Source organism: Anoplolepis gracilipes, chromosome 17 (assembly GCF_047496725.1).
Source record: "Anoplolepis gracilipes chromosome 17, ASM4749672v1, whole genome shotgun sequence".
Lineage (NCBI taxonomy): Eukaryota > Metazoa > Arthropoda > Insecta > Hymenoptera > Formicidae > Anoplolepis > Anoplolepis gracilipes.
The window spans coordinates 7,821,922-7,837,356 of NC_132986.1; the positions used below are offsets into that span (position 1 = coordinate 7,821,922).

The following is a 15,435-nucleotide window of genomic DNA, read 5'->3' on the forward strand; positions in this document are numbered from 1 at the left end:
TGATTAACAAAGACTAGATCCGGAGATGGGAGAAAGAAAGAAAGAAAGAATGAAAGAGGAAAAGAGAAGAGAAGGCGCGAATACGCGTTATACGACTTAAATTAGCAACCTATAGCGCAAAAGGTTACTTAATCGCGGTCTTCGTTCTAGTGACTCACTTTTATCTTGATTTATACGATCATTAAGACATATCGCCGAAATGCGCGACATTGGCAATTAGCGACAATTCCTTATGAATCAGCGGCTAATTTTATGTGCTGCGGATGTAAGAGATAAAAAAATCTCTGAGAGAATAATTCCTGTGAATATGTGACAGTTATCGACATATTTCTTTTTATTATAACATAGAAAAAATATAAAAACATAAAGTATAATGTAGATAACAAATAATAACGTATAAAAATAATAACATATATCTATTCTAGAAAAATATCCAAGATCATTGTGATTATTTTGTGAATAGTTCGAATTATCCGGATAATATATGAATGTTATAATGCGAATATTGTATGAACAATTTGGTATCACTATTGAAATGCGATAGCATTCGCTATCAATTACCTATGGCCTATATCTATATGACAGAAATCATATCGATTTTTAGCTTCATAAATGCAAATATGACATCATCATTGATAGAATTTCATATATATGCATAAATGAATATATATGCATTATAGAATCCAGAGAGCGAGGCGGAATGCAGATTTTTTATACTATAAGTATTCCTGAGCAATTGCACGGCTGATGACCAGTCGTCGTATTTCATTGGTACCTGCGCCGACATCATAAAGCTTGGCGTCTCGTAATAATCTCCCCGTCACATAGTCATTGATATATCCATTACCGCCTGTTAAACGAATAAAGAAATAGAAAAATAGGTAAATATATCGATTTAACTAAACTTTGTTAAACATTAAAAAATTTCTATTTTTATTTAATATAAAATCTAGTTTAATAGCTTTTACTTTTTTGTGTTTGATAAATGATTTACCAAGTATCTGCATGGCGTTCATTGTTGCTTTCACAGTATTCTCGGTACAAAATAACAACACTGCGGCGCAATCTTTACGATTCGTATGACCAGCGTCGCAAGATCTCGCGACAGAGTACAAGTAATTCCTGCTCGCGGTTAAAGTCATATACATGTCCGCAATCTTTGCCTGAAACGTGATTATGGCGTCACACATATTATAATATTAATTAAGATTGTAATAATTTTCTCAGTTAAGGTAGAGCATGTGATCTTACCTGTATCAATTGAAATTGCGCAAGATATTGATTGAATTGCTTTCTTGAATGAGCGTATTCAAAAGCGATGTCGCAAGAAGCTTGTAAAAGTCTAGAAGTTGTATTCTTATTGCATATCTTTTAATAAACGCTTCGTGATCGAAATAAAAGCGTAACATTTATCTAATTGCAAACTATAGCCCCAAATACGAAAATAAATAAAAACTTGTTATTAGAAAATGATAAAATTCCCAAGATCTGTCATACGCTTTTGTGAAATATATATACGTATATATTAGTATGTATGTACATATATTATATATTATATATGTATACAATTTGTATATCAAATATGTAGAAAATATAATTCTTATTTTATCGATTATAAAAAATGCATCAAATAACCATTTCAAATTACATATTTTAATGTACCAAGCACAAGTACTCATTAAAAAAGCGAGAAGTACAATAGATTTTCAAGCCAAATTTTGTATTACATCTTTCATCATTTTTAACTTACCCTACAGGTCCAGCGGCCAATACTAATCGCTCTAAATCCAATCCGCTGAGAAGCACATAAACGCCCTTATTAACTTCTCCCAGAACGTTGGCGGCTGTAATTTTTACAATAATCGATAACAATATAATACTATATCATGTAACACTAAAATATCTATATTCATCTCTCGCGTCTCTCATTCGGACTACTCTATTCACCTGGAATTTTACAATCTTCGAAAATCAATTCACATGTGTTAGAACCGCGCATTCCTAGTTTGTCCAACTTTTGCGCCGTGCTAAAGCCTTCTGTAGCACTCTCGACGATGAAGGCGGTGATACCGTGTTGCGGCTTGTCTGCGTTCGGATCGGTTCTCGCGTAGACAACTAAGATGTCCGCGTCCGAACCATTGGTGATCCAAAATTTATTGCCGTTCAGTATGTAATAATCGTTCTTCTTTTCAGCTCGTAGTTTCATAGAGATCACATCGGATCCGGACCCCGGTTCCGACATCGCCAGCGCGCCAATGTGTTCACCGATGCACAGCTGAAGAATTTCACACAATAATTAATAATATAAAATAAATATATTAAAATTATAAATAATATCACAAATAATATAAATATATCAATGATATATTTGTATTACTGATTATATTATTGTGAATAAGCGAATTTGACACGAGTTTGATTCTATATATAATTAGAAATATTAACACACACTTTTTTTATTAGAACTTCCATTTGTGATAATTTTTATAAAAAATTATTCTATATATATATATATATATATATATAATATAATTATACATATTTTGCGAAATTTATTTATATTATCAGAATATTTGTATATCGGCAAATATTTTTTACGTAAAATTTTTACATAGAAACAAATTATTTTTTTAGGATATTATACATCAGATGCATATACACGTTATATTGGAAGAAGTTTTACCTTAGGCAAATATTTGTGCTTCTGTTCCTCAGTGCCATTTCTATGGATTTGATTAACGCAGAGATTCGAATGCGCACCATAACTGAGTGCAATAGCACCCGAAGCTCTACTCAATTCTTCGAGGATAATTACGTGATCCAGATACGTGCCGCCTGTACCGCCATATTCCGGTTTCACAGTGATGCCCAAGAAGCCCAATTTTCCCAATTCTCTCCAAAATGTCTACATTCATATTTTTACATTAAAATAGTAGAAGGATTCGACTTTAAATAAAATTTAATTTGCGCGCGTTACAATTTGTAATTTATTTTAATTTTTTAAATTACTTATACAAGAGTTTATTTTTTTCTTACCCTTAATTCATCAAAATTATTTTTCTTGTCAATTTCGGCAGCTTTAGGCGCCAATTCTTTCTGCGCGAAATTGAAAGCAAGTGAGCGAAGCTGGAAAAAGAATGACGATTATTAAATTAACAATAGGGAAATTTTTAATTATCATGAGAAAAAAATGATATTAAAAATGGCTACTTTATATAATACTTATTAATACTTTTATTCATTATTACTCATAAAGTCATTAAATTAATAACAAAGTTTTTAAATAGATATTATATACTATATGTAAATATAATTTACATACAAAAATATTAAAACAAGTTTTGTCGCCTTTCTTAAATAAAAAAAAGATACCACATCACAAGTATTCCCGATGAAAAGAACGCGTTTACTGACAACTGTAAATGCGTTCCGCTTGACGTTATTTTCCGTTTCGAAGCACCAAATTCTTCACTCTGATTGATTCATCAAACACTTCTTAGTAGCAAAAATAGTATCAAACGGAATGCATCCTTAATTGGTCTCTAAATGCTTTGAAAGAAAAATAGCGTCAAGCGGAATGCGCGTCAAAATGAAAAGTTTTCGATTGATAATATAACAATGTTATTCGCGAGTCAACATGTCGCAAAATAACAAAACAACTTGCCGAGATTATTTTTGACCTCTTATTATTATTTGATTAAGAAATATTTCAAATCGACAATTACTTTTACAATGTATACGCGTATGTCAAAAATATATCTATCAATATGCGATAGGCAATAATAAATATCGATAAATTATAAAGAGAATAACATGTGACATTTTTCCCGTGTTCTTTTGTATATACATGTATTTTATACAAATATATAAATTTATCCGAAGCGATCGCATCGCGTGATGAAATAGCATGTAATGAAAGCATATAAAAAGATCTCTGTTACTAACCTCTCTCTGTTCATTGTTTAACCCGAAGATACTTTCGTCGATTTTGCAATAGTTTGACGCATAATTCACATTCACGATTTTATTAACGTGATTCGCGAGGCCTTTGGTATGTCGCAAAATAGCAAAACAATTTACCGAGATCATTTTACGTCTTATTACCGATTGATTAAGAATATTTCAAGTCGATAATTACTTGTACAATGTATACGTACACGTATGTCAATCGTTGGTAATGTCTCGATTATTGTAATCTATTTGCTAATTATTACACTATACTTGTAGAGATAAGATAAAAGATATATTCAACCGTTATCAGAGTTTAAATAAAACGGACAAAAATCAAATAAATCAGGACGAATACACGTTATGAGAATTCTGTACTGCAATAACATGATAAGACTGATGACGACATATATGACAATCAGAAATGATTTAATTATGCAATATGATATATTATGTAATTTTCCAATAACGCTTGCATAAATATGCCATTAGAAATTTTGATAGAGATCGTATAGATACCAGTATTGATGGAATTTTTTTTTTAATTTATATAAAAATCGCCGCCTGGCTGAAATTAATTTATCTTTTATTTGTTAATGCCAGAAAAGAAATATCATCGATGTTCTTATCTGAAATATATTATAATTAATTAATGTTGGAACAAGAAGTATTTAAAAAAATAAATTGCATGTAAAACTGAAAATTATCGGAATATTATTTTAAATGTTGAATTGCAATGGTTTTATGAGATTATAATATCGACTTATAATTATATGTGTTACCTCGTGCAATAAAAAAGCAGGGAAGGTATTACAATCTTTTTATTTTTTTTAAACATTGTTCTCCTAACCTGACTTGACCTGTACCAAACGTACCACGTGATTTTTTTGACAGGTTTGTGCTTAAGTAAAAGGCGCTTAGATATAAAGACTAGATCATAGACTACATCATAGACATCTTTATTTTTTTTAAACGATTCAAATATGCGCTATATATACACTCTTTTCCCGCGCGTTTCATGATAGTTTGGAACGACCTATAGTAACTAAGGTAGGTTTTGGAACGCATCCCTGATTGGCTGTAGGATAGAAAATTTCTTGACTTCATAGAAATCAGCTTAAAAAATTTATTGTGCAAATGTAATATTGGCCTAACCCAATACACTGGCTGCGTTCAGCAAAGAAAGCAAATCAGTGAGCGCTTAGTGATTCTTTATTGTGATTGGTTCTTGCATTTAGATCTTTGTTGGATCCAAGTGCAGAAACCAATCACGGTAAAGAATCACTAAGCGCTCACTGATTTCCTTTTTCTGCTGAATCGGCTGAACGCAGCCTATGTTTCACACGAGGAAGAAACCGTTGTGTGACCATGTACTTGGTATATTGTGGGTATTGTGTTGAAAAAGAAAGTGAACTTATTGTAAAGTATTTTTAACATTATAAAACTTTTATAACTGATAAAAATGGAACAAACAAATGAAATAAAAGTAAGTACAGAGTGTAGTATTTTCCATCGGCGATTTTTTGTTAAACTTGTATGTTAATGCATTCTATAAAAGTTGAGAATCTATTAAAATAGAAATTTTATTTTTTTTTTCCTGTATTTATTTCTTCTTTTTAATATATGATTTTTTATGAAAGACAAAGTATACGTAAATTTTAGAAAGATCACTAATAACATAAATTTATTATGTATCATATATTTACTTGAAATAACTATTTTTTTAATTATTGTTACATGTTGCCAAATTCTAAACAAATTTTAATTAGTGAATTATACATTTATTTTATATATTACAGAACAGAAAGAAGTTAGTGGGAGCTTTTCTGAAAGGCAAAGGTTTGGTGAAACAGCATATAGATTCTTATAATTATTTCATTAATACAGAAATAAAAAATATTGTCAGGGCAAATGCAAAAGTTTTATCTGATGAAGATCCACATTTTTACATAAAGTAAGAAACTGTCATGTTTTTATAGAAAATGCAATAGTAGAATTATTGATTTAACAATATTCTTTTTTTTTATTTTCCAGATATATAAATATAAAAGTAGGTACACCTGATATTGAAGATGGTGGAAATGTAATGAAAACAACTTCTCCACATGAATGCCGTTTAAGAGATTTGAATTATTCTGCACCAATTTTAGTTGATATTGAACATATCAGAAGCAATCAGCGAATAAGAAATACAAATATGGTGATTGGAAGGTAAGAACAATGTATATAACAATAATATATAAAAAGTATAAAGAAATATAATATGATCATAAACTCTTTTCATGTCATTATTCCTCTCTCTTTCTTGCAGAATGCCAGTAATGTTGCGCAGTTCAAATTGTGTATTAACTAATAAATCTCCTTATGAATTGGCTAAATTAAATGAATGTCCACTCGATCCTGGTGGTTATTTTATTATAAATGGTCAAGAGAAAGTTGTATTAATACAGGAACAAATGGTTAGAAACAGAATTATTGTGGAAGAAGATGGCAAGGAAATTATTGCATCATGCAACAGTTTTACGCATGAAAAAAAGACTAAAACAAGTGTTGTGGGTAAAGGCGACAAATATTATATAAGAAACAATATGTTCCAAGACGATATACTGATTACTGTCGTTTTTAAAGCTATGGGAATAGTAAGCGATGTAGATATCGTACAAATGATTGGAGAACAAGAAAAATATTTGGACAAATTTATAGCAAGTATAGAGAATTGTCAAGAATTGGGTGTTTTTTCAGAGAAACAAGCGTTAAAATACCTCAATAATAAACGTAGACAGATGAGATTTCATGTTGCAAAGTCTAATGTTACTGATGAAATGAAAGATTTGTTAGCAGCAAATGTGTTGTCTCATGTACCTGTCATAGATTTTAATTTCAGAACAAAAGCACTGCATCTTGCTTTGATGATTAGAAGAGTAATAGATGCACAGTCAGATCACGAACTGATTGATAATAAGGATTATTATGGTAATAAACGTCTGGAGCTAGCTGGTTCCCTTCTCGCTCTAATGTTTGAAGATTTATTCAAAAGATTTAATTGGGAGCTCAAGATGATTGCCGATAAGAATATTCCCAAAGTAAAAGCAGCACCATTCGATATAACAAAATATATAAGAAAGGATATGATTACAAATGGACTGGCTTTTGCAATTTCATCAGGCAATTGGACAATCAAAAGATTTAGGATGGAAAGACATGGAGTTACACAACAATTGTCACGATTATCTTATATTTCAGCACTTGGTATGATGACACGAGTCCATTCTCAGTTTGAAAAGACTAGGAAAATTTCCGGTCCGCGATCGCTGCATGGTTCACAATGGGGAATGTTATGTCCAAACGACACACCTGAAGGTGAAGCGTGCGGCTTGGTGAAGAATTTAGCATTGATGGCTCATATTACCACAGAAATGCCAGAGGAACCGTTTATAAAATTGATGTGTAATCTCGGCGTGCAGATTATTTATACTTGTGTCGGAAGAGAGCTAATCAAAAAAGATATATATGTGGTTTTCGTGAATGGTAATATGGCAGGCATCATAAAAGCGTCTCTTGTACAAAGATTAACGCACCAGTTCAGGACATTACGCAGGATGGGATACATAGATTGCTTCGTATCAATATCTGTGCAACGTCGACATAAATGTGTTCAAGTCAGTTGTGACGGCGGTCGATTATGCAGGCCACTCATTATCGTCAAAAATGGAAAACCGCTTATTGAACAGAAACACATGAAATATCTAGAGATAAATCTTTGGACCTTCAATGACTTTGTTCGTGCTGGTATGAACAATTAAAAATAAATACAATATATATACTTTATTTTTATTTTATTGTATATGTTATTCAATTATTATATTAATATTGTTTATTGTGTTTAGGATTGATCGAGTACTTAGATGTAAATGAAGAAAATGACAGTTTAATCGCGTGCAAGGAATCCGAAATGATTGCTCAAACAACGCATTTAGAAATCGCAGAATTTGCAATTTTGGGAGTGTGCGCTGGTTTAATACCATATCCAAATCACAATCAAAGTCCAAGAAATACTTATCAATGCGCTATGGGTAAACAAGCTATGGGAGTTATAGGATACAATCAACGTAATCGCATCGACACAGTGATGTATAATCTAGTACATCCGCAAAGACCTATAGTGAAAACCCAGCAGATAGAATTAATCAATTTTGATAAATTGCCAGCTGGTGAAAATGCTATTGTGGCTGTAATGTCGTTTAGCGGGTATGATATTGAAGACGCACTTATTTTGAACAAAGCCTCTGTCGACAGAGGATACGGAAGGTGTTTGGTATACCGAAATACAAAATGTATAATAAAAAATCATCCCAATCAAGCAAGCGATATAATTTGGGGACAATCGATAGACGCCATTACTAAAAAACCCATATGGAAACATGATATTCTTGAAAATGATGGGATTGCAGCGACTGGTGAAATGGTAGAAAATAAAAAAGTGTGTATCCCTTGTATTTGAATGATACTAATTTTTTTATTTGTTTCTACTATTATTAACATTATATTATATTACAGGTAATGGTAAATAAAGCGGTGTCGACGCGCAGTGGAAATATTGGCCCGTCGAGATCTGATTTTCAAACGCAACCGGAATATCGATCCGCCGAAGTTTCGTACAAAGGTTCGGTCCCAGCATATATAGAGAAGATTATGGTATCCAGTAATGCAGAAAATGCCTTCTTAATAAAACTGTTATTGAGACAAACTCGGAGACCCGAAATTGGCGATAAATTTAGTAGTCGCCATGGACAAAAAGGTGTTGTAGGTAAAATTGTTCCATTACACATATTTTCCTGTTAAATATATACACTGCGGGAAAGATATTATAATTTCCGATTATAACATTTATTCAGGTTTAATTGTGAATCAAGAAGATATGCCATTTAACGATGCTGGTATATGTCCTGATGTAATTATGAATCCACATGGTTTTCCATCTAGAATGACAGTTGGAAAACTGATAGAAGTATTGGCTGGCAAAGCGGGCATTTTGAGTGGAAAACTTCAAGACGCAACAGGTACATTTTATAACATTTTATAAGAAGATAATTATTGAGTCATTGAACCATATATGATAATATTTAATCTCATTAATCTTTATTTACAGCATTTGAGGGCGCTAAAGTAGAGGATCTCTGTGAAGAATTAGCAAATAATGGTTATAATTATCTAGGTAAAGATTTATTTTATAGTGGCATGACTGGGCAGCCGATAACAGGATATCTTTTTTCTGGAACAGTAAGTTTTTCTTTCTAGAAAGTAATCACTGTAAATCAATTGTTTTAGATAGAAAAAAAATAATTACAAAAATGTAAGAAATAATATAGCTTACTTACAATTTTAAATCTTATATACACACATTATTGGAAAACATTTAATATACATATTTTATACACATGACAATTCACTATTTTTTAGTACTTTAATTAAGATAGTAATACCTTTGTATAGTTGCATTAAAGTTTCCAAATTGTTTTTCACTTTCTAATAAGAATATTGGATTATATAATTCTAATTAATAAATTAAATAACTCCAGTTAACTAATTGAAAATAATTTAATCACTTTTCTAAAATACTAATTTAATCATAATATATAGGTTTATTACCAGAAATTGAAACATATGGTGCAAGACAAGATACATACTCGTGCCAAGGGGCCAAGAGTAATTCTAACTCGTCAGCCGACAGAAGGACGTTCCAAAGATGGTGGTCTACGTCTGGGTGAAATGGAACGCGATTGTTTGATCGGTTATGGGGCCAGCATGTTATTGTTAGAAAGACTCATGTTATCGAGCGATGCATTTCAAGTTGACATTTGTAACAAGTGTGGTTTAATGGGATATAACGGTTGGTGCCAAAGATGCAGTTCTAGTTCCTCCATTTCTACGATCACGATGCCTTACGCTTGTAAATTACTGTTCCAAGAGTTACAATGCATGAACATATTACCTCGTTTAACATTGAAAGATTATTGTGACTGATTGTTTTTTATCAGAGCATATTCTATAACTTCTACATTTTTCAATCTATAAAATCCTTGAATTTCTCTTTTGTCGTAATACAAAGATAATAAGTTTTTAAAATTTCAGATTTATTTAACATTTGTGTTTGTTATATGATCCTTATGTATAGTTTTGGAGTAAATACATGCTTTCTTTGGAAGACATATATTGGTCTTGAAGTTTAAGTACAATAAAAATCTTTAAATTATTATAAATGCAATATCCTTTTCATGATGTTATTGTAAGTGTGATTTAACAAATGTTCAGTTACTTAATATTATAACAATTTTATATTACATAAACAATATATATGTACAATTATGTTCATAGTATATATATTTTTTGGTAACCAACACCATTTAAACTTTCTCCACAATGATTGCATAACATCAATCGCTAATGATGTAATTTGTGTATATGTATAAAATGTATATATGTATATAAGTATTATAAGGATTCTGCAAGCAGATGCATTTCTGGATTTTCAATATTCTTCTTGTTTTGTATAAGTTGTAATTCGATTTTTCTAGCACGTTGTGCTTCAGTGTCTGCATATACTGTAAATAAGTGTTTGTATAACAACAAGACTGAAATACATGTCACATTGTATAAATATAATTTACCTTTAGAAAATTCATAAGTATTAAGTAACACACTATATAGAGAATTTATAGTTTTCTCCATGGTGGTTTTCATATTATTTTGCAAATATAAATGAGCAAGAAATAATGCAGCAAAGAGATCTCCAGAACCTGTAAAGGTTACTGGTATTTTAGGAATATCTACTTTCAATAATACATTATCTATAAAAAAAATCATAGAAATTAATATTCATTTATCAATGTAACTTTATAATTATTTGACAAGTTAAACATTATCTTATAGTACAATAATACCTTTTTCAGTGCTGACTACTGCTGTCAACTTATTATTAAGTTCTGTTGATGATACTGCTACAGTTTTTGGTCCAATTTGATGTAATTTCTTAATTGCATCTTGTAATTCAATCATATTGGTGATTTTTTCACCTGTCAGTAATCTGAGAAAACAAAGATCATAAAGAAGATATATTAATTTCTAAGAATTCTTAATGATATATCATCAATAAAAATTAATGAGATATTAACATAGTGTATTAATATGTATATCATATATGTACTCTAATTCAAACTGATTTGGAGTTAGCACATCTGCTAATGGAACTATCTCCTTCTTGTAAATTTCCTTCAGTGCTTCGGGGACATACATCTTTCCATTATCACCCATAACAGGGTCACAAACGTAAATAAGGTTCGGATTTTTACATTTCAATGTTGTGACCAATAATGCTACTCTTTTTAAGAAAGAAGCTGAACCCATGTATCCAGTCAGTAAATGTGTATAATTATCCAAGTTATTTTGTACTAAACCATCAATTAGGTCGTCTAAAATAATTATTCCTGAGAAATACTTTATTATTCTTTCTAAGCGACCATTATTATATATTTCTCTCTTTGATCTTACCTAGATCTTTATCATTGAGTATCTGGCCTTTAAATACTTTGTAACCAGTATGATTGGATAATTGTACAGAGTTAATTGCATCAACTTCAAAACCTAATAGCTAATGAAAGATTAATCTCTCAATTTATTTATATTTTATCAAAATGAACAATTGAAAATCGGTTTTTATTGCATTACAAAAAAATGCAAAGTATGTCAATTAAAAAAAGAACAGATGGGACCGTAACTTTTTAATTTTTTTACGGTATATTTACCTGCAATGGGAAAGTAGCACTTTTGTTGCCAACGTATCCTGACACTACGTGACTCTGGATCGAAAGGATGCGTGGTGTTTTCGCAGAACACATAATTTTGATTATCTGATATACGTATTCTTCCAAACACCTTCGACACTAGTCGATTATTGAAAGCCAAAGCCCTACAGGTGACGTTTATATAACTCACTGTTATCACAGTGTAGTAATCTGTATAAAACGAGCCCTAAGGTCTAAAGTCTATGAAATAAATCTATGATATTATTTTTTTAAATATTTTTTTATACCTTTTTCTCTTGAAAAAGCAAGCTTATTTTGTGTTATTTTGTTTCATGAGGAAATGTAAATTTCAAGAAAATTGCAGTATAAGGACATTTCATATATATTCTTAAGTTATATAGATAACATAACAAAGAAATTTTTCTGATTTAAAATATCATTTTTTTTTAATTTAACGATTTTTAAAAAATCTATTGTATTATTCTTTTAATTTATTTTAAATACATAATTATTAAATTAATTCATATCGTGTTTAACTCATGCATTCTTACAGTATTTTATCATTATATTTCACTGATCTTTAAATTAATTAAATTGCATCACTTATATAATATTTATGAAATAAACTGAGATATTTTGCTAAAATTGTGATAATGCAGATAAGTATAATTTTTATATCGAATGTCGATATGCATCAACATTTCCCTCGACACTCGACTCTAATCTTTTTTATGTCTATGGCCGGCTACATGGTACATGGTGATCCTCTAACCTATAAATATGCATACCTAAAACCTAATGCACTAGAAATAGTTAACAATAACATTTTTTACTTTAGCCATTGACATAGGTAATGCCATTTTTTTCTTGTTTATGCAAAATGTGCGTGTAACATGAGCTAATATTGTTTCACACGTGAATTAATGATAAAAATGTATTAGAAAAATTTTTGCCTGAAATTTTCTAATTGACAATTATAAATAAATAAATAATCATTTTACAGAATAATGACAATGCTGCAATTTAGTGCAACGCTCTATACCGCAACTGCTAGACTCACGTCTCGTTCGTCCTGGCGTTTCACTGCACTTGTAGCCAGTAGTTCTAGCACAGCAATAACCAGCGAACAATCTATTGTCTCTGCAAAGGTAAAGACACTCACAATATACAAAGATTTAATCTCCTGTGACAAATGTTTATATGTACTTTAACATTTAATTCAATTTTTTGGTAGAAAAAATTATTAATGATTTATGTTTAGGACGACAATGCTACTAAAGTCTCAGAAATACTGGATATTTCGCAGAAAGAAAAAAAGCAGAACTCTGAAAACACAAGAATCCAGACAAAGTTTCATTTGCCAGAAAAGAAATTGTTCACTGAAAATGACATGGTGTTTCTCAAACAATTTCAAGCTGCTAAGTCTATAAATGATTTGTTAGATCTGGCAATGCTGCCAAATTTGTCTATGAATAATGCGATAAAACTTATATCAAGAATAACTAATCAGATAAATAGTGGAGAATCGCAGATAGTCAACATTGAAGATGATGAAAGATTTATTCATCTCAGAAAGATAGTCAAAATTGGTAATGAGATAAAAACATCAAATGATATCTCACAATACTCCCAGTTATCCACACCTGCAATGATTATGGTAAATATGATAATTATACATTAGTACTATACATACACATACATATATATATATATATATATATATATATATATATATATATGGATTAATGTATTCTTTTTATAAAGGTGTTTGCATCATTGAATGAACAAAGAAAGAGACATACACCGCTATTAAGGATGCTGGCATACAATATTGTTAAATACAATATAAGATTAACTATGAAACAAAGTGCGACTTTATTATATAGCATGGCTTTATTAAATTTTCCGGATAAGGTATATATACATTTATCTATTATATCAATATATAAAAAAATATATATTAATTTTTCATGATGAATGATATAATAGGTCCTATTGGAGAAAATCACATCTGACTTATTGGAACATATACCAAAAAGTACCAATGCTGTTACAAATACATCCATAATAACATCACTTGGATATCTGCATTACAAGAATGAGGATGTACTCAAAGCATTCTGTAACACATTTTTCAAAAAATCAATCAATTATAAATTTCAGAATTATTCGTCAATACTGCAAACGTTTGCAGCTCTGCAATTTAAATCAGAGAGTGCAAGCTCGTTTATCAAGGTATATGAGAAATTTTCATTTATATATATTGTTTAGCTATAAGAAAAGCTATATATTTACTTTCTTTGATATAAATATGCATTTATATTATTTTTATAATTAGAATTTCGCAGAACAATCAGATCTATTTCATACATCTTCGATCGAATGGTTGGATATTGTTTGGTCTTTAGCGATTTTAGATGCAGTACAACCACGACATGTGGAATTTGTGCTGGACCCTACATTTATGAAAAGATTAAACAGTTTGTATCTATTTTTGAATCATAATAGATTTCTTATCATTTAAATATACTAATAATATTTATGTTACTATTTGGGCTTTTGTGTACAGACTCTACCAAGCTAAATATTTCAAAGAAATTAAAATTATTAAATATTAATGCTGTTGCACAATTTGTGCTAAAGGATTACAAAGGTAAATATTCAGAAATGTATAGAGTGATATACTTTTAACATATATTTTAATATATTATTTTAATATATTAATATTATAAATTAATATATTATATATTATTATTCCAAATTACAGGACCCCTTTTAGATAAAGATTCAGAAGTTTTTAATACACCTTTAGTTAGATCAAAAGAAAAGCAAATGTATATAGATGCATTATCAGAGACATTAACAGAACTATTTCCATCGTCATCTTATTTCAAAACAAATCTTAATACAAACATGGGTTTTTTACTAGGTAAATCTTTTGACATAATAATAAACAAAATTCGTAGTGAATCCTTATTAATCTTGTTAACTAACAAAAAATTTGTACTTTTATTTTTTCAGATTCAGAATATCGTGTAAATAATGAACATAAGCTTATAAAAGTGGAAGATTGGGATGAACAATCTAAGAATGTAACAAGGTATGTTATGTATGTCACAATTGCTAAAAAGAATTAATTATTAATTTTGTTTTCAAATATACATAATAATACAACAATGAAAATTATATTTAATAGTTTAGTAATAGCTTTAAAGTATAATTTTTTTCCAAAAAAGTACAGAAGTAAATTGTTAATAATTGCAGATATTGCAGATAATTATAAGATATTGACACAATTGTGAATTCACCAATAACGAATATAACTATTTTAGGATAGCAATAATGGTGCACAATTACCACGATTATTGTCGAGGACAGAATGATCTCTTAGGATCAACGTATTTATACACTCAATTATTAAAAGCTAGAGGATATAAGCTTATATCAATTCCCTATGAAAATTTCAGTATACAGGACAAAATCGACAAACGGGTTAATTACTTGAAACAATGTATAATGTACAGACAATGAAATCTATATAGAGCAGTATTGGTCCTAGTCCAATAAAATTTAATAAGTATGAAAAATGTACATATTATCACTTTCATCATTTCATGTTTTCTAAAATTAAAAATTGATATTAAATGTTATTGCTTATTGTAATATGTTTTATCTTAAATATCAT

At 29.8% G+C, this 15,435-nt stretch overlaps 4 protein-coding genes across 10 annotated transcripts; 2 read left to right on the plus strand and 2 right to left on the minus strand.

The window, feature by feature from the left end:
- Positions 1-441: 441 nt before the first annotated feature.
- LOC140675464 (isovaleryl-CoA dehydrogenase, mitochondrial) lies at positions 442-4,335 on the minus strand. The gene is made up of 8 exons (XM_072910008.1): positions 3,946-4,335; positions 3,037-3,126; positions 2,684-2,905; positions 1,948-2,275; positions 1,751-1,844; positions 1,252-1,342; positions 995-1,163; positions 442-850 (listed from the first exon to the last, which is right to left on the minus strand). The coding sequence occupies exons 1-8, from the start codon at positions 4,087-4,089 to the stop codon at positions 717-719; spliced, it is 1,272 nt and encodes a 423-aa protein (XP_072766109.1). The 5' UTR covers positions 4,090-4,335; the 3' UTR covers positions 442-716.
- Positions 4,336-5,269: 934 nt separating this feature from the next.
- Positions 5,270-10,608, plus strand: Rpiii128 (RNA polymerase III subunit RpIII128). Its single transcript, XM_072908942.1, has 9 exons — positions 5,270-5,434; positions 5,748-5,902; positions 5,983-6,159; positions 6,260-7,737; positions 7,836-8,428; positions 8,506-8,755; positions 8,844-9,008; positions 9,098-9,228; positions 9,589-10,608. Exons 1-9 carry the CDS (start codon positions 5,411-5,413, stop codon positions 9,970-9,972), a joined length of 3,357 nt encoding a protein of 1,118 aa, XP_072765043.1. The 5' UTR covers positions 5,270-5,410; the 3' UTR covers positions 9,973-10,608.
- On the minus strand, positions 10,414-12,329 carry Pdxk (pyridoxal kinase). 5 transcript variants are annotated; one of them, XM_072908947.1, is made up of 7 exons: positions 12,302-12,329; positions 11,751-11,960; positions 11,497-11,589; positions 11,153-11,417; positions 10,890-11,032; positions 10,617-10,796; positions 10,414-10,550 (listed from the first exon to the last, which is right to left on the minus strand). In XM_072908947.1, exons 1-7 carry the CDS (start codon positions 12,312-12,314, stop codon positions 10,441-10,443), a joined length of 1,014 nt encoding a protein of 337 aa, XP_072765048.1. In that variant the 5' UTR covers positions 12,315-12,329; the 3' UTR covers positions 10,414-10,440. The 5 variants fall into 5 exon arrangements, with proteins under 5 accessions (XP_072765048.1, XP_072765049.1, XP_072765047.1 ...); XM_072908948.1 differs by having other exon boundaries at positions 10,617-10,745; positions 11,153-11,432; XM_072908946.1 differs by having other exon boundaries at positions 11,153-11,432.
- On the plus strand, positions 11,783-15,341 carry LOC140674984 (FAST kinase domain-containing protein 4). Of its 3 annotated transcripts, none has more exons than XM_072908945.1 (10): positions 11,783-11,920; positions 12,754-12,898; positions 13,012-13,407; positions 13,515-13,664; positions 13,740-13,985; positions 14,089-14,230; positions 14,320-14,403; positions 14,518-14,679; positions 14,772-14,850; positions 15,083-15,341. In XM_072908945.1, exons 2-10 carry the CDS (start codon positions 12,758-12,760, stop codon positions 15,279-15,281), a joined length of 1,599 nt encoding a protein of 532 aa, XP_072765046.1. In that variant the 5' UTR covers positions 11,783-11,920; positions 12,754-12,757; the 3' UTR covers positions 15,282-15,341. The 3 variants fall into 3 exon arrangements, with proteins under 3 accessions (XP_072765046.1, XP_072765045.1, XP_072765044.1); XM_072908944.1 differs by lacking the exon at positions 11,783-11,920 and adding an exon at positions 12,469-12,600; XM_072908943.1 differs by lacking the exon at positions 11,783-11,920 and adding an exon at positions 12,487-12,632.
- Positions 15,342-15,435: the final 94 nt, after the last annotated feature.